The sequence below is a fragment of the Corvus kubaryi genome, unplaced genomic scaffold, assembly GCF_017639235.1.
Source record: "Corvus kubaryi isolate FWS band 111438036 unplaced genomic scaffold, C.kubaryi_AGA036_p1.0 split1-37374, whole genome shotgun sequence".
Taxonomy (NCBI): Eukaryota; Metazoa; Chordata; class Aves; order Passeriformes; family Corvidae; genus Corvus; species Corvus kubaryi.
Window position 1 is genome coordinate 1,489,118 of NW_024582079.1, and position 24,342 is coordinate 1,513,459.

General features: G+C 54.5%; 3 protein-coding genes across 6 annotated transcripts in view; 2 read left to right on the plus strand and 1 right to left on the minus strand.

The window, feature by feature from the left end:
• Positions 1 to 8,031, plus strand: part of LOC121657760 (synaptopodin-like) — a 22,399-nt gene extending 14,368 nt beyond the window's left edge. For both annotated transcript variants that reach the window (XM_042013825.1, XM_042013826.1), the window contains 2 exons: positions 2,822 to 4,743; positions 6,023 to 8,031. In XM_042013825.1, coding sequence (XP_041869759.1) covers positions 2,822 to 4,743; positions 6,023 to 6,790 — 2,690 coding nt within the window. In that variant the 3' untranslated portion in view covers positions 6,791 to 8,031. The remainder of the gene's footprint in view (positions 1 to 2,821; positions 4,744 to 6,022) is intronic.
• Positions 8,032 to 8,131: 100 nt separating this feature from the next.
• Positions 8,132 to 15,587, plus strand: LOC121657763 (myozenin-3-like). 3 transcript variants are annotated; one of them, XM_042013831.1, is made up of 7 exons: positions 8,132 to 8,542; positions 9,425 to 9,511; positions 9,817 to 9,980; positions 10,214 to 10,288; positions 10,392 to 10,539; positions 10,820 to 10,991; positions 13,972 to 15,587. In XM_042013831.1, exons 2-7 carry the CDS (start codon positions 9,481 to 9,483, stop codon positions 14,132 to 14,134), a joined length of 753 nt encoding a protein of 250 aa, XP_041869765.1. In that variant the 5' UTR covers positions 8,132 to 8,542; positions 9,425 to 9,480; the 3' UTR covers positions 14,135 to 15,587. The 3 variants fall into 3 exon arrangements, with proteins under 3 accessions (XP_041869765.1, XP_041869764.1, XP_041869766.1); XM_042013830.1 differs by having other exon boundaries at positions 8,132 to 8,533; XM_042013832.1 differs by having other exon boundaries at positions 8,132 to 8,533; positions 9,429 to 9,511.
• Positions 15,588 to 16,796: 1,209 nt separating this feature from the next.
• On the minus strand, positions 16,797 to 24,313 carry LOC121657761 (pre-mRNA-splicing factor RBM22-like). Its single transcript, XM_042013827.1, has 11 exons — positions 24,056 to 24,313; positions 23,271 to 23,324; positions 22,296 to 22,325; positions 21,165 to 21,297; positions 20,789 to 20,889; positions 20,450 to 20,622; positions 19,715 to 19,915; positions 19,065 to 19,229; positions 18,566 to 18,654; positions 17,928 to 18,059; positions 16,797 to 17,236 (listed from the first exon to the last, which is right to left on the minus strand). The coding sequence occupies exons 1-11, from the start codon at positions 24,296 to 24,298 to the stop codon at positions 17,106 to 17,108; spliced, it is 1,452 nt and encodes a 483-aa protein (XP_041869761.1). The 5' UTR covers positions 24,299 to 24,313; the 3' UTR covers positions 16,797 to 17,105.
• Between the last annotated feature and the right edge of the window lie 29 nt (positions 24,314 to 24,342).

Sequence of the window (24,342 nt, forward strand, 5' to 3'; positions counted from 1 at the left end):
AGGCAGGAAGGCAGGAAGGCAGGAAGGCAGGAAGGAAGGCAGGAAGGCAGGAAGGAAGGCAGGAAGGCAGGAAGGAAGGCAGGAAGGAAGGAAGGCAGGAAGGTAGGCAGGAAGGCAGGAAGGAAGGAAGGCAGGAAGGAAGGAAGGCAGGAAGGCAGGAAGGAAGGCAGGAAGGAAGGAAGGAGAAGCTGTCATCCTTATGATTTTGGACAGGGCTCAGGGTACTGGGTGGAAACCACCTGCCAGTGCTGCACCAGGACACACATAATTTTACTTTCGCCTCCTCCCTGCACTGCTTTGGTTGCCTTAGACCCCACGCCCCTTCTCCTTCTCCTCCCCAGCACCTGAACATCTCAGTGCATTCACCTCCCTCCTGCCTGCCTGGGGCTGGGGAAAAGAACCAGCCAGAGCCCACCCAGGGCTACCAGCTGCCAGGAGATGGCAGGGAAGGATGATGGAATGTTCTCTGTGGCTGGGAGGGGAGTGAGTGGTGCAGAAACTGCCCCAGGTGGCAGAACCCCTCCAGACACCATGGCGGATGGATAAAGGCTCCTGCACTGGGTGAATAACCTCATCTCACAGCTCAGGCTGGAGCAATTTCCTCTGGACTGCTGGAGACTTTGGTGCTCTTCATCTGTGTCATAAAAATTGGATGTGAAGAGCAATTCTTACCCTCAGCATCCCAAGTAGTATCCTGAGGGATTCGTTTCCTCTGGACTCAGGTGGACCAGCCCAGGACTGGTGGGTGCTGGGTGGGCAGGGGCAGAGGGGCTGCTGGAAGAGCGGAGGGGATGGGTATGGGCGGGAATAGATCCGAGGGAAGGGGTTTCAGGTGGGGGAGTCCACCCTGGAGCGCACCCTGGCCCGGAGTGATGCCCGTGCCTGTGGCGACATCCAGGGATGGAGACACCCAGGGAAGAAATCCCGGTGGGCAAATCCCAGTATTGGTCCCGGCTACGTGGGAGCGTATTTGGCGGCTAGTCCAAGCAGGGACGGGCTGGCCAAGAGCTGAGTCATCCCTCCAGCACGGAGGAGATCCCCCAGGGCCCCTCGTTTGCTGTTAAAAGGCAGTAGCAAGAGCAAGAGGCTGCGAAATGGCTCCGCCGAGAGCTCGGCTTCTTAGGCAGCCCCGGCCTCCGAGGAAGCGAGGAGGCTCCGCTCGGAGCACGAAACCCGCAGACATCTGGAGCCTGTGGCTTGTTTCTCAACGGCTCCTTGGCCGTGTTTCTCCCCCGTTTCGGAGATAAAGGCGGCGAGGGTGACCCCGCGGAGCGGGAGCCGCGGTGCTGGCCGCCCTCCAGCCAGCCCGGCCGGAGGAAGCAGCGGCCCCGCTCTGTGCCGCCGCCAAAGCAAATACAAATGGGGCGTTAAACAATGCTGGCCGCGAACCGGGGGGGACCGGCCGCCGGCGTCGCCGCTGCCGACGGGCTCCTCGTCTCCAGGAGAGTTTCCACTGGCATCTCTGCCTCCTCTGCCCCCTGCCCAAACAAAACCCTCCCGTCGGGCAGCCTGAAGACTTCATCCAGGGCATCCTGCACACCTCAGCGTGTGTGCAGGGACTTGCTGGGTGCTGAGGGAGGCAGGAGGGATGAAGGGTGAGGAAGAGGAGTTGCCCGGTTCCAGCAGCCCTCCTGCTTACCGTGGGCTTGCTGGAAGGATTTGGCTTAGTCATCCATCCCTTCCCTCGCTGGTAGGCTGAGCCACTGCTGAAAATATCCTGGAAGACTCCCAAGCAGCACAGAAGGCAAGAAAATGAGGAACACATGAAGGAAGGGAAGACGGGAAGGAATGAGAAGGAAAGAGGAGCAGGGCTAGGAGCGGGCGGTCTCGGCCACCCACCTCCCTGCTGGGGCCAGAGCAGAGACACCCATCAGAGCCATCCCAGCAGTGCCTTTGGAGAGGGGGCTGCACCCTTGCTGGGTGCGGGGGTGATGCGGGCGGTCGGCGCTGGTGTCCGTGCCCAGCAGTGGCCTCGGCAGGGTGGGAGACACTGCCCTTCCCACGGGTGCTTTCGGGGGGGGTAAGCTCATAGGAAATTGCTCACCCTGAGAAAATGCATTCCCGGCAGCTCCACATCCTTTCGGTCTTAGGGAAGGGCTGGTGCACTGACCTCTGTCCGGCTCAGGAGAAGGCGCCAGGCTTTTAGCGCGTTGCTTTTAGCACTTGTGCTGAGTCCCGAGGCGTGAAGGTGGCTCCTCGCTGTGTCCGCGTCTGTGTCCAGCTGGGCAGGATCTGCACAGCTTCTGTCGGCTGCTGCCATCTCGTGTTGCTCCATTCATGAGTCCCCCGCCGGGGCTGCCCACCGGCCTTGCTGTGAGGTCGGGGTGGGTTGGCATGGCCCTGCTGTCCCCGGGTTTATGTCCTGCCCGCTCGGGGCTGAGCATGCCGGGATTCGGGGCGAGGGGCTGGGGACACACGCTGGCCTCTTCCCTGCCACTGCCTCTTTGAGCCGGGGGCCGAAGCCATGTGAGCTTCCAGGAGACTTGCTCGGAGAAATTCCTTTCCCGTATGGTCAGTGCGGTGGGCGCGCAGAACCCAGCCGAAACACGGCGTGGGATGGCGGACAGGTCCAGAGCGTCACTAGGTGTCCCCTGGGCTTTCCCATCTGTCCCAGCATCTTGGTGGGGGCTGCGCTGGGTCCCCATTGCCCCCGGACCGTGTACCGCAGCCCCGGTGCATCTCTCCTGCCTTCCCCCAGCTGCCAGGGAAGGAGTTGGGGTGCCGGGGGATAGGTGGAGGAAGGGCTGCCAGTCCTGGGCGGGGATGACTGACACCCCACATTCCCACTGAGCGCCCTAATCCCCCTCTCTCCTCTGCCCAGGTCTCTCCCGCAGCGCCAGCCTCTCGGAGAAGGAGCTGAAGGAGGCGAAGGCGCGGAGCCAGAGGATCGCGGCTCAGCTCACCACGGCACCCGGCCCCAGCTCCAAGGGCGTCCTGCTGTTCCACCGGCGCAGGCAGCGCGTTGAGGGGCTCACGGGGGCCGGGCATGGCGGGGGGCTGCCGCTGAGCCCTGAGCCCCAGCCTCGGCAAGCGGCCATGGAGCAGGGCCAGGGGCAGGGGATGAAGCCGGAGCCCGACCAGCCTGGCAATCCAGGAGAAGGGATGCTGGCAAACGCCTCCCCGTGCCAGGAGCTTCCTGCTGAAGCCCAGCAGGTCCCACTCAGTGTTTACCTGAAGGAGAACATGGCATCGGCTGCCACCAACGGCGTGCAGGAGCAGGCAGCCGGCAGGATGGAGAGAGGGGTGGAGGCGCTCGGAAATGGAGGAGCCCCTGCAGGGCCAAACACGGCTGCTCTTGTCCTGCCACAGAGCCTCGAGGAGGGGAAGAACATCGAAGTGCCCAGTGAGGTGCTCGGTGAGGTGCCTAGAGAGGTGCCCAGCGCGCCAGCGGGGACAGCCACAGGGATGGCATCCCCAGCCGGGCAGCAGCAGAACGGGGCACAGGGCCGGCAGTACTATGAGGTCCATCTCACCCTGGCCAAGCCCAAGCCTGTGAAGAACCGGACAGCCAGACCCTTTGGCACCCAAGCATCCCCTGCCAGTGCCCAGCCGGCCGAGGAACCTCCTGCCCCCGAGCTGCCCCCACCACCAACCTATGCAGAGACCCTCAGCAGCCCCCCACCGCTCACCCGTGTCCGCTCCCCCCCCGCCTACTCGGCCCTGTACCCTACGCAGGAGCAGAAGATGCTGCCAGATCCCCTCCTGAGCTGCGGGGTGAGCGGACCAAACCCCTTGCCCAAAACAGGGATCCTGGAGGAGTCGGCTGCCCGGAGAGCCAGCAGAAAGTCCATGTTCACCTTCGTGGAGAAGCCGAAGCTGGGCCCCAACCCCGACCTGCTGGACCTGGTTCAGAGTGCAGATAGCAGGAAGAAGCAGAAGGAGCACGGGGAGCCCAGTGCTGAGGATGAGCCCTTCGCCCTCGGGGCTGAAGCTTCGAACTTTGTTCCCAACAGCACAGCCAGGGGTGTGCAGCACCTCCCGCCAGCTGAGGATGCTCCGGCATGGTCCTCCTGCCTCAAGTCTCCCACCATCCAGCCCAAGAAGAAGCCACAGCCCAGCCACATCCTCAGTGAAGCGAGAGGGAAGGGGGCTGAGCTCTTTGCCCGCCGGCAGTCCAGGATGGAGAAGTTCATCATTGAGGCCCCCTCTCAGCCCGAGTTGTTACGGTCCCCATCACCCACCATGTCCCTACCTCCCTCCTGGAAGTATGATAACAATGCTTATCTGTCACCCATGGTCTCCAGACGCCCCTCCAAGAGTCCCAGCAGGCCCTCCAAAACCCCTCCTGCATCACTGTATGGCAGCAACCTAGGGGAGAATGAGGTGTCCCAGAAGGAGCTGGAGATCTCCAAGCACCAGCCTTACCAGCTCCAGTCTTCTCTCTTCATCCTCTCCCCATCCAAGGGGCCAGCAAGGTCCATGCCCCAGGAGATGCCTCCACCCAGACCCTCTCTTCCCGACTCCTACCCCTACACCCAGCAAGCCTCCTGCCCGACCTCTCCGTTGCCTCCTTCTCCGGTTTGGCATCCCCCTGTGGTGCCCAGTGCCGGCCAGACCACTGCCAGCCCCTTCCCCAGTGCTGCCGGGGCTCTGCCCCTGACTCACGACAGTCGTGCCAGTCCTGGAGCCCCGGCTGAGGTGCTGCTGGCCTCCCCGTGCCGCCTGCTGCCGCCCCGGGCCAAGGCAGGCTTCCAGGCACCCCGGCCCTCCTACTCCACCAGGAATGCCGGCATCGAGCCGCAGGTGTGGAAACCTTCTTTTTACTACAAGTAGCGGTGGCGGAGAGAAAAACACAGGGGTGATAGGCTGAGTCCTCCCTAACTGCTCATGGGAGTGCCAAAAGCCAACTCAACCACAGAAAAAAGGGGGGGGGGGGGGAGAAAAGAAAACAGAAAAAAGAAGTGGTTGTGAGGCTGCAGTGCTGGGACAGTGGGTGAGAGGCGCTGTCAAACCCCCGGTGCAACAGGAGCTGAGGAGTCCCAGGGAGGCAGCAGGAACTGGGCACAGAGCCTGCAGGATCCCAAAGAGTCATCAGCCCTGCCTGTCCCACAGGGCTGCTCTTGCTCTTCTCTCGTCTGGAAACTGTATGGAGCATCGCACCTCTGGCTCCCTCCTTTCCTCACCTCCAGCTTTTCCAGCTCTCAGAGCTCTGCCTCCTCCTCCACATCCCCTCTGTCCTGTGGCTCTTCTCAGCCTCCTACCAAAGCAAACCTGGAGGGGACACGCTGCCTTTCTGCCTCACTGTGCCTGCTCCTGGCTCTTCTGTTGCTCCTTCAGGATCTGCCCTCATTTGCTTCCTCACTGTGGAGGAAGAACTGCATCCCTCGGGGAACAGCAGAGTCCAGTGGTGCTGGGCCCAGGGACACTGCGGGGTCCCTGTTCCTGCCTGGGCTCAGTCCAGCTGGAGCTGGGGTGGGCAGTGCTGTGTGGCACAGCTGGAAGCAAGGGCTGTGCTGGGATGAGGAGGGTGCTGAGGGCAGGGCTGCTGGGTGACACTCAGCCCAAGACTCGTGGTCCAGCTGTGCCTCTGCCCATGCCCTCTCGCCACTTTCCCCATGGTGCCAAGTTGCCTTTTGACTGCTTTATTTCTCCTGCGTTTTTCTTTTTTCCCCTCTTTCTGAATACACTCTCTGCGCTGTCACACCTGGCTCTTCTCTTTCCTGCCGTCTGGGGAGCAGTGTGGGGCGATGGATCCTGGGCAGTGCAAGGGGGTCTCCGAGCATCCCCCAGAGGGACACTTTGGGAAGCTGCAGATAGAGAGAGGTCCTGGGACATATTCTGGGCAAGGATGATTAACAGCAGGCTCAGCCTGCCCTGATCTCACTGGCGGGCGAGGGGGTGCAGGGTCAAATGCGTTTTGGGGACCCCTTGCAGGGATGCAATGCACGAGGAGACATCCCCAGCTCCTGTGGGGCTGTGCCAGCATGAATCTTACCCTGGCACCCTCCTACCGCTGTACCCCTGCTCTGTCCCTTCGTCCCCCCGAGCGGGGGTCACTAACCCGCTCTCTGTCCCTCTCCAGGACAGGCGCTCATCCCTCCCTGCGTCGCCCACCTGGACGCCCCGGCTGGCGCGGCGCCCGGGCAGCCTGGACGGCTGGGCCAGCCCGGCCTCGGTGCCCGAGCTGGATGAGGGACCTCCCACGTCCCCTCCGTGGAGCGAGAGGTCCCTGTCCCCGCTGCGGCAGGACGCGGACCCCCGGGCCAGCCGGCAGATGCAAGCGCGGCTCGCCAGGAACATCATCAACGCTGCCCGCAGGAAGAGCTCCTCTCCCAAAGCCGTGGGGCTGGAGAACTCCCGACCCTTCACCCCCATCTCTGCCGGCCCCCCCAGCCTGCCCCAGTCGCCCCGGCTGGGGCCCAGAGCGCCGGCACTGCAGGCTGCCAACAGCGTGCTGGGGAGCCTGGCCAGCCCCTCGCCCATCCACAAAAGCCCCCTGCGATCGCCCCGGGCAGGCAGCCCCCAGTTCTGTGCCTCCCCCGGGATGCCCCGAGCCGCCTGGGCAGAGGGTCGCCGGCTCCTGTTGCCATCCAGCGCGTCTTCCTGCCCCGTGCCCAGGCTGTCTCCCATCCCCAAGAGCCCCCTGCCATCCCCCGTGGTGGGTGGGCGGTCCCCAGCCAAGCGTTGCACCTCCCGGTCCCCTACGGACTCGGACGTCTCCCTCGACTCCGAAGACTCGGGGACCAAGAGCCCGGGAATTCACAGCTTCAATCTCTGTCCCCGGGGCTGGACCAGCAGCCTGCGGCTGAAGACGGGGGGCCTGCCCTCAGGGGCACCCTGCACCTCCTAGAAAAGCCAGCCCCCGCCAAACCACCCTCTCCCTAGACCCATCACCCCGGGTGATGCCACCCGCTCACCCCCCACCGGGAACACACCAACCCCCGAGGCTGAAGTCTCCAAAAAACAGTGTCCCTTCGGAGCTGCCACGGCCCCTCTGTGTGCCAGAGGGGTCAGGTGCCTCATGCCCGCACGCCATCCCATGGCCCTGCTCTATTTTTACCACCCTAACCTTTCGGGGCAGGACTGTGTGGTCAGCAGGCAGGAGCAGGCAGAGTGGGGGAGCCGGCCCCCCCACGGCCTCTCCCTCGGCAGTCCCTGCCTGCCAGCCAGCCCCATCCCGCATAGCCAGGATGGGATGGGCTGGGTGGTCCCCAGCTCCCAGATGTTATCCCGGGGTGTCACCGCAGCTCTGCTTCCCTGGGGTGGCACAGCTGCTGCGGGTGGGCAGCATCGATTGGATGCCATGACCAGGGTCCCTCTCCCAGCCTCTCACAGCCTCTAGATTTGGCTGGTGTCAATTGAAACCAGATTTTGGAGAGGAAAAGTTAATTTTTAATTCCCTCCAGTTATTCACTGATTTTTTTTTTTTTTTTTAAACTTTTGACCCTGTCTCAAAGAAATTCTCCCAAGTCCTTCTTTCCCTGGAGAACAAAAAGAGCCAAAGTTATTTATTGCCAAGTTAAGGGGACTGTTTACAGGTGCTCTCCTGCCCTGCCCAGACCAAGAGGGACAGCCCCATCTTGTACCTATCACTGTCCCCATACCCAAGTTCATCACATTGCCATTCCCATCCCCTCTCCAGTGGGATGGAGGCACACACAGGAACTGATGGGTGCTGTGACAGCCAGGGCAGGTGGGAAGAAGTGGGGGACCATGGGGGCTGAAGGAAATGGTAGAAGTTGCAGAGGGTTTGAAGGAGGTGTCAGCACAGAAGGTGATTCTGAGCATGTTGGTGTTCCCACACCTTGGGGCTGGTGGGACCAGCACCGGACAAGAGGTTGCCTTTGGGCTGCCAGGCCTCTGGCATATTCCCATTCAGGATGCCCATCACCCCTTCCCTTTCCCCAGGACATGCTGTTGAAGCCAGCCCATCCCTGTTCCCTGGAGTACCTCCACACTGCAGGCTGCCCTTTCTGGAACACAGCCCCAGTTCCCAGGACACATCTCCCACCCTCGCTGCAGCAGCCACCACAACCTGCCTTCGCCGCACCACTGTATACCCAGCTCAGAAATAAACGGCCGTTATCCCAACCAGGCTGGCTCTGATCTGTCCCCGAGGTGGCCTGGGCACACATGGCACATGGCTACCTCCTGCTGCTGCTACGTGTCCCCAAGGGTCAGCCCTGCTCCATGCCAAGTGACAGCATCCATGTGGGCCAGCTGTGCTTCACGCTGGGGTGATGGCATCCTGGTCCCCAAGGGTCAGAGCCCTGCTCCATGCCAGGATTATGGCATCCTCATCCCTGTGAGTCAGACCTGTTCCGTGCTGGGGTGACGGCATCCCAGTCCCCAAGGGTCACAGCCCTGCTCCGCCCCCTTTCTCAGCCAGAAATAACTTGTGTCCCGTGGCTGGACCTTGGCATCTGGGCTGGAGCCCAGGACGTGTTGGGGCAAGCATCAGGAGCCCAAGGGTGCCGTGAAGGGCCAGCAGGGGCCACCGAGTGCTGGTGACTGCAGCTTTGCTTCAGTCTCATCCCCAGTGCAGCAGGAGAAGCATCTTCAGTCCCCAGCATCTGGGCTATCCCCTGGCCAGGTAGGGAAGGTGAGGTCCCACGCGGGGGTCAGCAGCTGGGTGGGTGCACAGGGCTTGGGGATGTCCTTGGAAAAGGGGACACCACCACTGTGGGGGTCAGTGTAGAGTCTCCCTGGAGCGGGGCGGAGGGAAGGATGGGGTGCAGGTCCCTGGCTCGTTGTGGGGATGGTTAATGCTGAACTCAGAGCTGGCAGGGAGCTGCGTGCCAGGCACCCCAGCCCCATGGAGACCCCGGCACTGCAGGGCCCTTAGGGGAAGCTGCCCAGCATCAGCCTGAGCTGAGGGATGCCAGATGCACCCGAGTCGAGCAGCACTTGTGGAGCCGAGCACCCCAGCAGTACAGGAGGGTTCTGCTGCAGATGGGCAGCTCAGGGGGCTCAGACTGGGGCTGGTTTCCAGCTGCCTCTCCACAATGGAGCAACACAGACGGGTGGTCCCATGACCCTTCTTGCTGCTGGCTGGGCTCACCAGCTCCCTGCAGGTTCAGGGTTGCAGCTCCTGCACCCTTGGGGCCAGCAGCTGAAAATAGCTCTGCTAAGGCGGAGGTGCTGGGGGGGTGGCAGCCAGGGCCCCCGCTTGGCTGGCAGCTGCTGCTCCGAGGGTGCTCGAGGCACAAGGACAGTGGCTTGCTGTGGGCAAGGACAGAGACAAGGACGGTTTCTGCCCTAAAGAAAGGCAGAGAGGAAGAATGACAGGCAGGGGCTGAGGGACAGCATGGTTTGAACATTCCCTGTGTCTGTTGAAGGGGACAGCGAGCGATGCAGGGAGATGCTTAGGGATGGTGCTGACGAGGGGAGATGCTCAGCTGAATCCTAGCACGTCTCTGGGGCGTGTCTGCAGCTGACACATGCCCATGCTTGGTGTCACTCCCAGGGTGCTTCTCTCTTCCAGCCAGACAGGATCCATCCCCCTCCCACAGAGCTGCCCCAGGAGCACGGCAGCAAGTGATGGCCATCATGAGACCAGGCCCTCAAGATGGTAAGGGGGTGCAGGGGTGTCACCAGCCCCAGGGCAGTGCTGCCCTCCTTGACTATGGGCCAGACCCAGCTCTGGTTGAGGCCATTGGCCCTGCTTTCGCTGGAACGGTCCATGCACAGGGTGGGAGAGGCTTCTTGAACCTCTGGAGCTCTCTAACAATTCCTCACACTGAGGAAATGCCAGTCCCTGGCACGGGCAAACGGCCCAGCCACAAAACAGGGACCCCAAGGAGGGGATACACTGTCTGTGCTGGCTTGGGAGTCCCCAACACTGCAGCGTCCTCAGCTGTAGCTGTGCTCTCCCAGCCTCCCCAGAGCCCCAGCTGGATCTGGGGAAGAAGATGAGCACAACACAGGATGTGATGATCGAGGAGCTCTCCCTGCGGAACAACCGCGGCTCCCGGCTCTTCCAGCAGCGCCAGAAGCGGATGCAGCGCTTTGTCTTTGAGCATCCCAGTGGCTCCAGGCAGGTGGGTCTGAGGACAGCCCTTCCCTGGCTCTTGCAGCCTTGCCAGGGAAGGAATTCCTGGTGGAGTCAGTGGTCTCTCTGCAGGGCAGCCATGCTTGGCTGACTGCTATGCAGAAATGGAGAGATGTCCCAGTGGGCTGGGCATGGAGATGGGCAAACACGGGGTTCAATATCCACCAAAGAGGAGGGAGATGGTACTGATCCCCCTCTGCACCCACTTACTGTCTCCTGCAGCTCCCAGGGCAAGGGGCAGGTGGCTCACACCACACTGGGAAAGGTGATTCAGAAGGGACAGTGAATGAACAGATGGTGAGTAAACAGAGGAAGCTCTGAGGTGCTTTCAACCACCCCCTGCGTTCCAGCTGGGGCAGGGGGAGTCCCTCCCTGTGCCTGTTAACTCTCCCCTCCACAGGCAGGGGAGAATGCTGGGGGCCAGGAGAATTATCACTCCGAGCTCCATGTGGCAGCATCACCCCAGGGTGGCCCCCCAGAAGTACCCAAGAAGTCAGAGAAGGTCTTGCACATGAGCAAAGTCCTGAACCCCAGTGCCTTGGCCCCAGGTAAGCCAACGCTGCCTGCACCTGAACCCGACACTGCTGTGATCTCAGCAACGTGGGGCTGGAGGCAGTGAGCTGCTGCCTGCTCAGGGGTCTGCCCAAAACCCTTCCCCAGAGATTTTAAACGTACAGATATATATACCTACATATTTATGTTATAGATACGCATTCCTGGCCCCAGTAACAGGTCTTCCACGGCCATGCAGAGGCCAGGCTGTTCCCAGCCCCCTGCCTCAGCCTGGCTGTGGCCCCAGCAGCCCACACTGTCTCTCCCCCTGCACAGGGTACTCGAGCCCCCTCAAAGAAATCCCCCATGAGAAGTTCAATGTCACCGCCATCCCCAAGGGCTACCGGTCCCCGTGGCAGGAGCTCTTTGGTGACAGGGATGATGCCATGTATGGCAAGAACCAGCTGCCCATGAGACCCCCTGCGTGGGACTTCAAGAGCTTCAACAGGTAACAGGGGCAGACACCACCAGCCAGGCCAGCCCTTGGCCAAGCCCTTCAGCCTCGAGGAGCACCCACCTTCCTGCCAGGGAAATGCAACAGTCTATGCCCTCCTTATACCCCACAGGGGCACAGCAAGGGCTCAGGATGCTCTTTTCCTACTCAGGAGCTCCTCTGTGGCTCCTTGCAAAGGTCCCTGCCTCCAGCAGTTCTCTCCCAGATCTCCTCTCAGCTCCACCACTGGGTTTGCATAGCCTTAAGCAGCTTAATCTCACTGGGTAACCTCAGGGATGAAATTTGGGAGGGCCAACTCTTATGCACATGGTCCTGCAGAAGGAATCACTCCTGTTCCCAGCTGGGCTCAGCTCTGGGCTGGGTGGAGGAATGACACAGACAGTGCCAAGTCTCTTTCCTAATTTCCTTAAGGTATTCAAGCAGCTGGAAGCAGTGGGGGTATAAGGTTAATCTTCCCACAGAGTGCTAAGAGGTCACCAGACTCCTTCCAAACACCTGCTTGAGCCCAAAGCCTCCAGGCCAGGGGGTTTCTGGTGGCTCAGTCTGGCAAGCTCCATGCCCTGTGGCTGCTTCTGATGGAGCATGGCTGGTGCCTCCTCACACCTCCAAACTACACCAGGGTCAAAGTTGGGACCCTGGAGGAAAGACTGCCAAGACAGATCTTTCTGTAAAGGTGCTTGGTGGGGGTCCAGGAGATGGAGATCTGGTGATGCCTTTTCCTGGTCTTAAAATCAAGAGTCAGACACGGTTAGAAGGGGAAAAGGGATTTTACCTTGGTATTTATTTTAAGGATCCTTAGGTGCACACGTCCAGGTCACATGCATCGAGATGCACCCCGCCGAGTCTATCTCCGTGTCCCCCTCCCACCCCAACAATGGGTATAACATTATAGGCTTTACTAATTAGCAGATCTATCAAAGATTCCCCAGTGAGAGGCTCAAGTGAGCCCCACTCCCCAAGGAAACTTCCCCTGGATGGTTCTATCTTGGTTTACAGAATGTGTTCTGGAGAGGACCTTGGGCTCTGGGGCACACTGATCCCTACCTACGAAGCTTCTAAAATGTTTAGTCTCTCAGCTTGACAAACAAGTCCAAGAATGTAGGCAACAAGCACTAGGAATACAGAAGTTGTAAAAAGGTATAACAGGGTTATAAAAGAAAAGGCAAAAATCTTCATGGCATCAGTGGTAGCAAAGCACCAGCAGCCCATGGTAAAATAATGAGAACTGAACTTTTGAGCTGAACATCATCCCAGGGAATCAGCAAAAGAAGTCCTGTCTGTCCTTTTTCCTGAAAACCTCTGTCATGAGGATGGAATTATATTGGCTTTGGTGGCCTGGCTAAAGTCACCTTCCAGTAGGCAAGTTCCCACTGGAGTTTCCCCCCGGGACACAGCACTGCTCCCCAGCAGACCACGTGCCAACAGCAGCTCCCCTGCGCCCACCCCAGGGCTGGATTTGAGGCGTGGGGGACATGACTGCTGTGCTTTGAGTACTTGGCAGAAGGGGCTGTAGGGGACCACAACCCCTCAGTGTGGGAAAAGCCATCCTAAAGGGCAAAGATGAGCCTGGCCACCACTGTCCCTTTGCTGCTCTCCTCCCCCTCAGCCCCGGGGCTTTGCCATGTGGCTCTCCTTGAGGAGTTACAGCCAAGGAGGCGCTGCAGGGGGAGAACAAGGAGCTGCTGCTGCAGACACTTGGCTCTTTTCTTTCAACATTTAGCCATGTTCCTGCCTCAGGATTTATTTATGGACAGGGACTGAAGCAAGGGCATGTTTCTGAATAATACTCTACCCTGTACCATTTCTCCCCTCTCACACACTGCCTTTCTATTTAAAGTCTTCAACTGTAATTTAATACAGATGGATGCTAATTTAACTCCAAGCCTCTTGCCACCTCCTCTAATTCTTCAGTGAGGCAGGAAGATTCAGAAAGCCAATCTGCCTTTAACTGGGCTTTTCATGATCTTCCAAGCTGTTGGCTTTTAAATCACTTCTCAGCTCAAATACCAAACCACAGAAAAACAAGCTTTTTGGAACAAACTGGCTATCGAAAGCCAGTGGTCTTGCCTAAGGCTAGTTGAATCCAAGCACAGCTCTCATGGGTCACAGAGCAAGGGCAGGTCCACCACCTCCACAGCAACTGCGTCAAAGCAGGCTGATTTATTCCCAATTTTAAATGTTCAGAGTGTGATGCAAAAACCTTGGACCACCTTGCTGAGGTGTGCTGCCTTAAGAGAGAGTGAAAACCAAGCTTTGACAAAGACTCTCTTTTCCCATAAGAAAGTTCCTAGAACAAGCCTCTCTCTTTTGCCTTTCCCCCTCTTATTTCTCCTGTTGCAAAACAGTGCCACATTATTCATGTGCTAGCAGTGCTTCCCAAAGCAAACATTCCCAGTTTTGCCTCACTGATAGCTCAGCCTCTATGTGCTGCTCCAAAACCAACATTCTTGGCTTTTTGGGGGCTGGCACACTCTTCCCCAGCCCCTTTCCACATTTCTCTGGAAAGAGACGACAGCTCTTGCCCCCACACTGCTCCTCCTGTTAGTCATTGTTCATGAGGAGCCGTCCCAAAAGGTGGGAGGGAGCCAGGGCCAATAGAGGTGCATGTGCTGGAGTGATCCGGAGCAGCGCCCTCAGCCTCAGCCCTCTGCAGGACACAGGAGCTGCAGACAAGGCACTTTCAAGCACTGTCACTGGTGTCTGAATCTAAGCCCTTCCATGTGCAGAACACTTCCACCAACACCCAGGCCTCGAACCCCACTCTCCAGGCTTGCCAAAGCTTGAGTTGAGGTGAGCTCTGTACCAGAGAACCACCTCGCTGGGCTGGCAGGGCTCTAACAGCGTGCTGGGGAGGAAGAGGAGGGTTGTCATTTCTAACAGGCATTGCTACATTGTGCTGGACTCAGCAAATCCAGACTTTTTCTAACACCTTCACAACATCTCGTGACTAAGTGTGCTTCTCCTTGTGCTGCAGGACTCCGGCCCCGTTTGACAGGGCATTGGTTGGTGAGCTGTTCTCTTTGCCCACCGTAGAGCTGGATAACCTGAGTGTGCTGGAGGTGATTTCCCACAGGCCCAACTTCAACAGGGTGGCCCAAGGCTGGGTGCGGATCCTGCCGGAGAGCGAAGAGCTGTAGGATGTGCGTTCCCTTCTCCATAGCCACGGATGGTTCCCTCACTGGACTCGGACACACTCGCAGGGGAGGGGAGGGGGGGCAGGTATCCTTCAGGAAAGCTCAGCTGGTGGGCTCAGGTTGTCATCTTTGAATGGGGTTTAAATGAGCTTGAGTGTGGGACCATTCTGAATTCCCCTTGCAGTCAGTGCCAAGCCAACCAGCCAAGTCCTCGCTGTTAATCCAGCAGACCCCTGCAAGTTCTCGTACAAAACATCCCATACAGCCTGTCCTCCTCCCTGCCTCATGGAAAACGGCAGCACCCCAGCTGCAGCACACCAAGCTGCCCCACTGCACCTTCACTGACATGCGAGACCTGCTCGGACAGCTGGTGCTTTTGCAGAGAAATTCCATCTTCAGGACAACTCTGCATCTGTCATTCCAGTCAGGACGCAGAGAGGAGGTGATAATGGAAGAGCAGTAGCAAAACAAGTTACTTGAGGCATTGGCATGTTAAAAGCAGCTACCTTGAGCTTGGCTGGACAACAAAAACAAATGGAGTGGGAATCTACCTGTTTACCAACACAGCACAGCCAGGATAGAGGGGAGAGGAATGCTGGGAGCTGGGAACTTGTGCCCTGTTTTCCACAAGCTGCTGGCTAGCAGCTATTTTCCCCTTCCTACCGCTATTTGCATGCCTTGCTTGAACATCCAGTCTAGGCCCTTTGAGTGACTTATGCCAGATTTGCTTCATGTAGTTGGTCAAGGATCAGGCCCTGTCTGGACCCGCTGCCCTGCAGAACCACACCAACGTGGGGATGCTGCCAGGGTGTTCTGGTAACTTCAACAGCAGTGGAAAGGAAAAGCAGCATGGCTGTGCCTCCAGAGCAAGCACGGGCCTCCCTGGGAACGTGAAAATCAGCAGTGAGGATCCAACTACACCAACGTTTTCAGCAGTGACACACAGTGGGACATGCAGCTAACAACAGCCTACAGTCATTGGAACATCTGGGCAACCCCACTCACAAAAATTGCTGACAACACAGGCTTCCTCCAATTGCTTTTGTCAGGTTCCTAATGTTACCCTTACTTATACTCCCAAAAGCACCAGGATAAAAGTTCCTTTTTCCACCACTGTGGTTAAATGGGGCGAGTAAATGTTGTGGTAAAAATGCAGCTAGCAGCTATCTCATTTGTAAAGTTTGTAACGCTGTGCAGAGCAAACCCCACGCAGGGATTCTGCTGCCACAACACATCATTCAGGTGGGAAGTTTTCATTACTCTATGTCTCCCACAGAAGAAGGAGGGGGCAAGCAAATGGAAAGAAAAGAGGTTTGTTCCTTAGAAATAATAAATCTATGATGCTTAAATGCTGCCCTGTTCCAATTCCATTTCCCTCCTCTTCGTCCATCAGCTGCAGAACCTGGGCACCCTGGGTAACTGGCTGGAAATAATAAATAAACTGGGATGATGTGAAGCCTCTTGCATTCCATTCCAAATCTGTCACAGCACTCACAGATCCCAGCTATGGAGACTCAGGGCCAGAGCAGTGGTAAATGCCACAGCCCCCTCCCATCCACCAGCAGCATCTGCTGTCCAACACCACCCTGGGACAGTTCTTCCTGACAAAAGCTGAACTAATTACCCACACCCAAAGCCCAGCTCTTTCACCACAGAAAGCCAGCCTGTGGTGCCACAAGTGCTACACCTCCTCTGACAGGCTGGCAGGGCTGGCACCATGATGGGACCCAGTGGCACTGTACAGGACAGCACATGAAACTAAAATCTGACGTGCCTGTCCTTGCCCATGTAGGATCTTGGCTGTGGCTGCAGTCACATAAAAACCAGACCAAGTCCTCAGACACTGTGCTCCAGGAAGCTGGGTCAAAGCACAGTGTTGAAAAATTCAAATATTTTATGTACTTTTTAAAAAACAAGCAAATGAAACTTCAGAACGGGCCCCATCCTGTTACAAAGACATCCACAGATTCACTGCATGAAAGCAGCTAATATGGAGATAAACCTAAAATCCTCCAGCCACACGTACACAGACCTCACTCAGCAGCAGGCTGCAGGCAGGATACAGCTGCTCCCAGGCAACCACTACACTTGGAGCACAGAAAGAAGAGTTTCACATCTTATCAAAGCAAGATGAAGTAGGACCCATGTCACAGCTTACAGGGACAGTGTCTCACAGGCCTTGAGAATCCCAAATCTCCTCAAGAGCAGCTTGCAACTGCATCCTGCCCTGCCCTGCAGATGCAGGCAGCACAAGCCCAGGCTCTGGGGCCACTGAGGGGGCTGTCACCTGGCTAAATCAGACAACTGCTGACCTGTCACTCCATGTCATGCCCGCACTGCCTGGGGGCTGCTCGCTTGACCCAGCATTAGTCCTGCTCAGGATGTACAGGATTAAAAGTGATGCACTAAAAAAGGATTTGTTTTCTTGTCTTTTTTAATCAAGAAGTCAGGATAAAGGAGAGGGGAAGATTTTGTGTAGTGGTAAGGCCAAGCCAAGGGTTTGGCAGGTCTGCTGAACTTGTTTTTCAACTCTTACTCAGTCCTGGTTTAATACCTCATTAGAATAATATGTCATTAGTTATCTGATAGAGAAGAGTCTCTGGTTACATTTTAACAGTCCATAACCTTCTGACTGAGGGTATCAACGGGCTTGAAAAGCGTTTAGTTTTGTTTTTCCAGAAGTTTATTTCAAAAGTGTGCCAATGGGATACACAGACAGCACCGTAATTCTGGTACCCCAGACCCACAGACCCCCGACAGCCCTTCTGTCTGTCCCCCACCCACCCCCCACACTAATAGAAAGACCTGGGACGTATCAAGAATTCAATTATAAGCGGAGACACGGAGCTCAGCTTGCCCTGTGGCTGCAAGCAGGGAAATAAGGCGTCTCTAGCTCACCCACAGCTCAACATATCGTGCTACCATGGTAACTAGAAAATAACATTTACTTCAAGGATGACGGTGGCAGGATGTGCTAGGGGCTGCTGTGCTTTCCTGCGTGGGCACCCATCCTCTGGGGATCCTGGGATGGGTAGTGGATGGGGCCTGGGGCTCTCATGAAGGGAGGTGGGGGTCCCATGGCGTGGAACATGTGTGGTCCGAAACCTGCAGAAACAGAGTTGGCTGCTTCAGGCAAAGCAACAGAAAACCCAGTGTGTGTGTGTACTGCTGCTTCAAAGTACTGACACCACAGCTGGCTGACAGCTGTGCCTCACAAATGTGCACACCTCCCATCTTCCCTGAACTCCTGCCCCTCTTTTCAGTACAACTAGGGGCAATCCCTACCCAATACACATCCTTACTCACAGATAAAAGCTGGTGGGGGAACCAGGCAGGTGTCTGTAATACCCATCTGAATGTTTTCTACTCAACCACAGAGCAGAGCAAATGCATTCACAAGAGTCCAAAATTCCATTAAAAAATAAAAGCATCTCTGGATAGATATACAGAGAGCCAAGGACACGCTGGCATTCAAACAGCTGCAAAATTACCCTTTGAAGTCTGGGTTAATGTGGCATTTACACAGCCAGCAAAAGCACTGAGTAGGTCTCAGTACCAGTAACAGGGATCTCCAACATGCCTGGGAATTTGCAAGCAAATACCAACCACAACAGGCAGCACAGTTTAATTAAACTGTGCTGACAGCTCAGTTTAGATCATCCGTTTACACTGTGTGATCACGGATGAGGAAAATCAGCTCAGGGCATGCATCAGTGCTGCAGCACGGCCTGGCAAGGAGGAAGAGACCATCTAACACTGAATTTCACACCCCCACTTGAGCGGGAAACACAAGTACCTGGAGGCGGTGGTGGAGCGATGCCAGGAGGAGGTGGCAGGGCAATGTTCACCACGGCAGAAGGACCACTTGGAGGTAGATTGAAGTAATTTGCAGAAGCCTCCTCTTCTGCAGCTGGAGGAGGGGGGAGGGCTGCAGAGAAAGTACATACAGCTATGGAAAACCTCTCAGGCAAGACAAGCAGAGGGTCTGCCTCCAGAGAGGGAGCACAACCCATGCTTTCAAAAGGGAAAAATGAATGTTGCATGTATGAACTGGAGTGCAAAGCAGAACTGCCCTGAAACCCCAGTTACCAATTTCCTTCATCTGAAACCAGCTTTGCTTTTTCCATCATCGCCCAGTGGACTAAGAAGACTTCTAAAAAGTGTGGGTTGCCAGTATCTCTGACCTAACTAAGTTGAGTTCATCTTTAACTTTTCACTCATCACATAAAGAACTCTCTTTTCATCAAGGATTTGCTCCTAGACAAAACTCATCTCCCATCCAGCTGGATCTGCTGCAAACCTGCTTTAACTGCTCTGGGCTCACCACTGCCTCTACCATCCTGAGGTGTCACTGCTCCCAGAAGTTTAACAGCAGCCTTGCTCATGGAAGTGGGTCAGCATTAAGTGTTTCAGAGATTAATACAACTCCCTTACCTCCAGGAAGCCCTGGAACTGGCTCCAGCTTTATCCCGGATTCTGTAGTGCCTTCCTTGTCCTTTTCTTTTCCTCTTGCTGCCTGGGACCTGAAAAACAGACAGAAGTTTGAGAATAAAGATGAGAAAAGCAGGATAAGGAGATATTTACACCACAGTAGTTTCACATTATCTATTCCAGATCCATTTCTTCAGGCCAAAGATGAAAAACTCACAGAACATCAGACAGATGGCACCAAGTTTGCAAACAGTGCCTACAGGAGATGGATTAGGAACAAAGCTACCAAAACTCATCCATAATCCTCAACCAAGAAATCCCTTATGCTACTTGTGTTATCTCCAACCCAGATCCCAGTGTAAAAAGAAAACCAAAATGCAAGAGGACCCCAATTATTTACCAAACAAGTAACTACTTCTGCATAATAGCCAATCCTGCTCATCAAGACTGTAAACAGAGAAAAGAACCTTGCATCCTCCAGGCTTCTTCCCCCTACACTCACCTTCCCCATTTGACGTTGAGCCTGCGGCCGTTGACGATGAGTTTGTTGAAGGATTTCTCAGCAGCCACCTCTGCAGCCTGTCTGGTGGCAAACTGGATGAAAGCACATTGCTGCCTCTGCACCACCGTTATCGTCCGGATCTCCCCAAACTGGTAGAAGTGATTTCTGCGTGGGGAAAAAAATTGACTATGATTCCCCACTCCCCCTAGTCACAGAGTGCAGGGCAGGTGAAATAGAGGTATGCTCAGAAACTTTCTCTTCTCCACCCCCTCTTCAATCTAATCATTAGAAATCAAGGATCAATCAATTAATCATAATTAGCCCTCTGCGCAATTACGAAGCAATAAAAGCTCTGCACCAGCTTCTCTCAGTAGGTAGCTAGAGGATACAGAACTTCCTTGTAAAAAGGGTTACACAGTATCCCAAACAGCTCAGAAGGATGACTCATCTTTAAAGAAATAGATTTCAATCAAAGCATTTGAAATGTGCCTGTTTGTTCTCCAACAAGCTGGCACTCCTCTGCACCTGCCCACCAACCAGTTCCCCATTAAGAAAAACTGAAAGCCAGATTTATTTTTGTTCCTCACTTGAAGAGCTGTTATCAAAGTGTCAAACAAAAAGGCAAGGGCAATACAAATTCACCAACACACCTGAGATCTGATTCAGTGATGGTATCTCCAAGCCCTCCAACATACAGTGTAGTAATAGTCTTGTCTTCAGGAGGATCTAGACGAGGCATGGTTGATGCTCGTTTCAGAAGTTTGTCAGCCACAGGATCATTAATTCCATAGTAACGATCTTTGATGTTCTGGTCAGCCAGAGGATCGTCTGGATCTGTAGGTTTCTCATGTCTAAGGTTCAATAAACATAGGACTTTATAGCATTGGGGATGACTGAACGGATTAAAATGACTGCAGCTGCCAGTTTCCCTTCTCAAGGCCTCAGGTCAATTATATCCTTAACCCTGTCCACATAAACATGCCAAAATGGAACAAAGCCCTGAAAACTTCAACTGCAGCCAGGACTGCATCAAGTTCTGAATGAATGGCACTTCAGACAGCTCAACACCCAGCACTGCATAACACAAGAGCTGGGTTTGAAACACCCTCTTGTTCAAATACAAAGATCTCTGCTTGAGGGGACTGATGCCATGAAGGGGAAAAATGAACTACACAAGAGAAGAGCTGCAGTCACTGCTTTGGCAAATCACACAGCCAACTTCTTACAAACCAACCTGCCACCACAGAGATTCATTTTCTGGCACTGGATGCAAGTTTTGCCCTGACCCCAGTCACTGTAGTGTGTCTCCTGCCCACTGCAGCATCTCCAAGGGAAGCAGCATCTGACTGTGGTGAACAGATTGACTGTTCAAGCTGTGTCTGTACCTGTAGGGACACTCCTCTCCTCTCTTGCACTCCCCTTTTACCCAGAAGGAACAGATGTGAGGACGGTTGCGTTTGTAGTACGGAGTGGTTCGGGCCAGCTTCAGCAGCATGTCACTGGTAGAAGTAGCTTTTCCTAGTGCACCAACTGGTCTAGTGCCATCAGAATTGGCTATCTAAAAGCAGGTAGAACACAAATAATTATGTATGTATCAGCACTGAACACTAATGCACAGAATCAGAGCATTCTGATTAAAAGTGATTTTAAGAGAAGCTAGGTCATTGCTCCCCTTTCCTCCCCACACGCAGCCACACAAAAAGCATGATCATGGCTACACTTACCTCTCGCTCCATGTTCTGGGTGTAGTATTCTTTGTTCACATCAGATTTAGGCATTTCATCTTTAAGGGAGAGTCCTGCATCCCGGACTTGGATAGGCAAACCTAAAATGAAACAAAAAACCCCCAACAAATCCATATGAAGAACAAGCTGAAAGAGCAGAAACAGTGATTTCTGCAACCTGCAGTGACCACAGATAACTCATCTGCTGCTCAGGGAAACCACTCTGCCCTTGAACCTCTGAAGAGACATGACCACCAAGACCTGTTCTTCTCAAAGGCTGTCCAGTGCCAGTTACATGCACACATTTAAAGTCATTTCACCACATCCCATTTCAGAGGGCAGCTCCTTGTCTTGGATCAGGTTTTTGGGTACACACCATATTCCAGGTCCAGCAGGCAGGTCTGACAGACGTTCTTCAGCTTGCTGCAGGTCTGGCACACTTCTGTCTTCTTGAAGCGCATCCGCACCCCGGGGCACCAGCGGAACACTGTGAAAGGCCTGGCACAAATCTGGGACAGAAAGACAACACAGCTTCTGCTTCTTGCATGGAAACAAACTCCAAATTCACCCAGCCTCTTCAAACCATAAATACAACTTCTTTGTCCTAAAGCTAAGACACAGAGCTCAGGAAATACTTGTTTCTGTTTGGGGCTTTACTTTGACAAGAGAAAATTTTAGGGAAGTTCTTCTTCTTGTTGTTTTTCTTTGTATTTATCACAATAACCCGAGTACAGATCTACTCAAAGACACAGAAATTCTCTTTGATTCCAGGTGATGTCAGTGTGGAGCTTCTAGAGATGAATTACAATGATGGATACATCAGGCACCAGCACAGCAGCAACCCGGGAGAGGTTATGAGATCTTTGGTCCAGAAGAGTGATGCTCCCTCTCATCTCATGGAATGATGCATCTGCTTCCTCTGCATGTACAGCTTGAGCACATAATACAATCTCAATCTGTACAGATTTCAACATATACCTTCTCTCTACCTCAGACGAAAAGTGATAAAAGGGCAAAACCCCCCTTTAATTTCCCTCAGTCCAGGCAATACTGAGTATTTCCTGCTCTTGGAAATAACCGTGGCTTTTAGACAACCTACACAAATCACCACGTAGCCATGAATAACATATGCACAGCAGAACCCAAACTCCAGGTATTTTGCACTTTTGAGTAAAAACGACAGACTTGCACAAGAAAACACAGATCATTTAAGATGCTGAAGGAACTTCAAATACAGTACAACAGTATTCACAAAACCTCATTCTGATAAACGTGAAGATTGTTTAGACAGACTTAGGATATGCTCCATAATTTTACTATTTTAGGACCAACTGACTTTGTCTAACAAGCCAAGTAGACTGACCTAAAAATGTATGGAGTTACATAAACATTTTAAGTTAACCCAGATAAGCACTCTTCTGAAGCTGACAGGTTTTTAATCATTAAAATGTATTATTCCTAGATCGCACCTATTTTGACATTCTTTCCTCAAAAGACACAAACATACCTTGCATTCTTTTCCATATTTTTCTTTGGTCTGAAATATAATAAAAAACAGTAAAAGAAAACATGAAATATCAATTCAACATAAAACATAAAACATATCATTGACACTGTAACAGAGTAGGTTTTTCATAATTATGCTGCATTTAGACTCACTCACCCCTGTGTATTTGGCTTACCCCTTGGAAAGTCAACAGGACAAAAAAAACCCAATCCTAAATACTTTCAGTACACTTTTGGTTTAGAAACATTCATTAAAAACAGAGTATTTTAAGTCCCACCTTCTGTACTGATGGAAGGTGAGAACGAAAAGGAGCATTAACAGCTCTTTTTAAGGAAAGATGATGTGACATGAAAGAAGCCCATGAAAACAAACAGGTTTTGAAATATCACCTATACTAGCATTAGGGTTATGTTTCATAAGAACAACACAATCTCTCTCAGGAAACTTTGTGGAACACAAATGTGAAGCAGATCATGTCAATGTAGGTCACAGGCAACCAGGCCAGGCAGAGAAAAGCAACATAACATGGACTGACTCACCCTGCAGAGAGGAAACCAAGGAAAACAAACAGGAACTTAAACTATCTTCATAAGTCACCTTTAACTGAATTTTAGAGGTGTGTGTTTGTCACATTTTAGAAATTGTGCTAATTAGTATTTCAGCAGCTCACAGCTCTCCATGTTGGAGTTTGCCAATACTAAAACTTCATTTTCTATTATTTCCTGAACTCCAGACACTGGACTGTGTCATCTTCCTCTCCTTTTTGATTGATTTGTTCTATAATCACACCCCTAACCATGGTATTACACACCAGCAATGGCTGGAACCAGATCCTGTTGTGCAGAACCAGCTATTCAGGAGTGTGTGTTCACTTCAGCATCTCCTCTTGTACCCAGCCCTATTTTAGTCCCCAACGCACAGTTTTAGGGCCACCACAGACAGAGGGAAGGACTGCAGGGTCCAACAGGCACATACCATCCGAATATAGGGATTTTCTCCAAGACATGTCTGGCACAGGATAGGGAAGTCCTGAATCGAGCAAGAAGAAATCAGGAATTTTTAACAAGCTCTGCCATCACAACAGCATTCAAGTCACACTCTGAGAAATGTTCTAGTTTAACTCATCAAACAAATTAAAAGTTACAAATGGATTCAAAGACACCGTGAGAGCTGCAAGACACGACCCAGGCCCAAACTATTATAGAATGATAATCTGCTGGCTATTGTAGCTTTAAGTAAAACTTAGAATAAACAAACAAAAAGCGTGTTCTTGAGATCTGAACCTGTCAGTGCACGGACCGCAGCAGCTGACACCGCCCCCGTTATCCCTCAGCAGCGATCGTCTGCACTGGGCCCGCTCAGGAGATGCTTCAGCTCGAAGGGACGCGGCCACGGGCACACGAGGGGCCCAGCTCAGCCCGCGCAGCGCCGGAAGGGCTCCGAGCCGCCACAGCCCCGAACCGCGGCGCGGGGGAAGGGCCGGCAGAGCAGCTTGTTCCCTCCGCGCCGTAAGGAGGGGCCGGGGAGCCGCGGCTGAGCCCTCCCGGGCGGCAGAACTGCACGTCCCCAGGGCAAGTGGCGGGTCCCCAGGGCAAGTGGCGGGTCCCGCGGGATGGTCCCAGGCCCGGGGCCGCCCTCCCCGCATTCTCCTCGCCTCCGCGGCCTTGCCGCCACACATGCTCCCGCAGCGCAGCAGGGCCCCGCCGGCCCAGGCCCGCTCGTCCCGGCTGTCCCGGCCCTTCGCCGCCGCCCCCGCTCACCGCATCCTCCCAGTTCTGCCGGTTGTAGGTGTTGGAGCCCAGCGATGTGGACATGGCGGCTCCGCTCCGCTGCCGGCAGGCGGCGGCCGGAAGTGACGCCACTTCCACCAGCGCCGTGACGGAAAAGGCGGGCTGAAGGAGCGATGACGTCACAGCGCGCGGCCGCAAGGGGCGCTCCAGGCACAGCTCAACGGGCGAGACCACAGGCACCGAGAAGGGGGGGGAGCTCGGGGACGAGACCATTGCGAAAAGACGGGGGAGGTCCGCTTTTTGTTTTGTTTGAATAA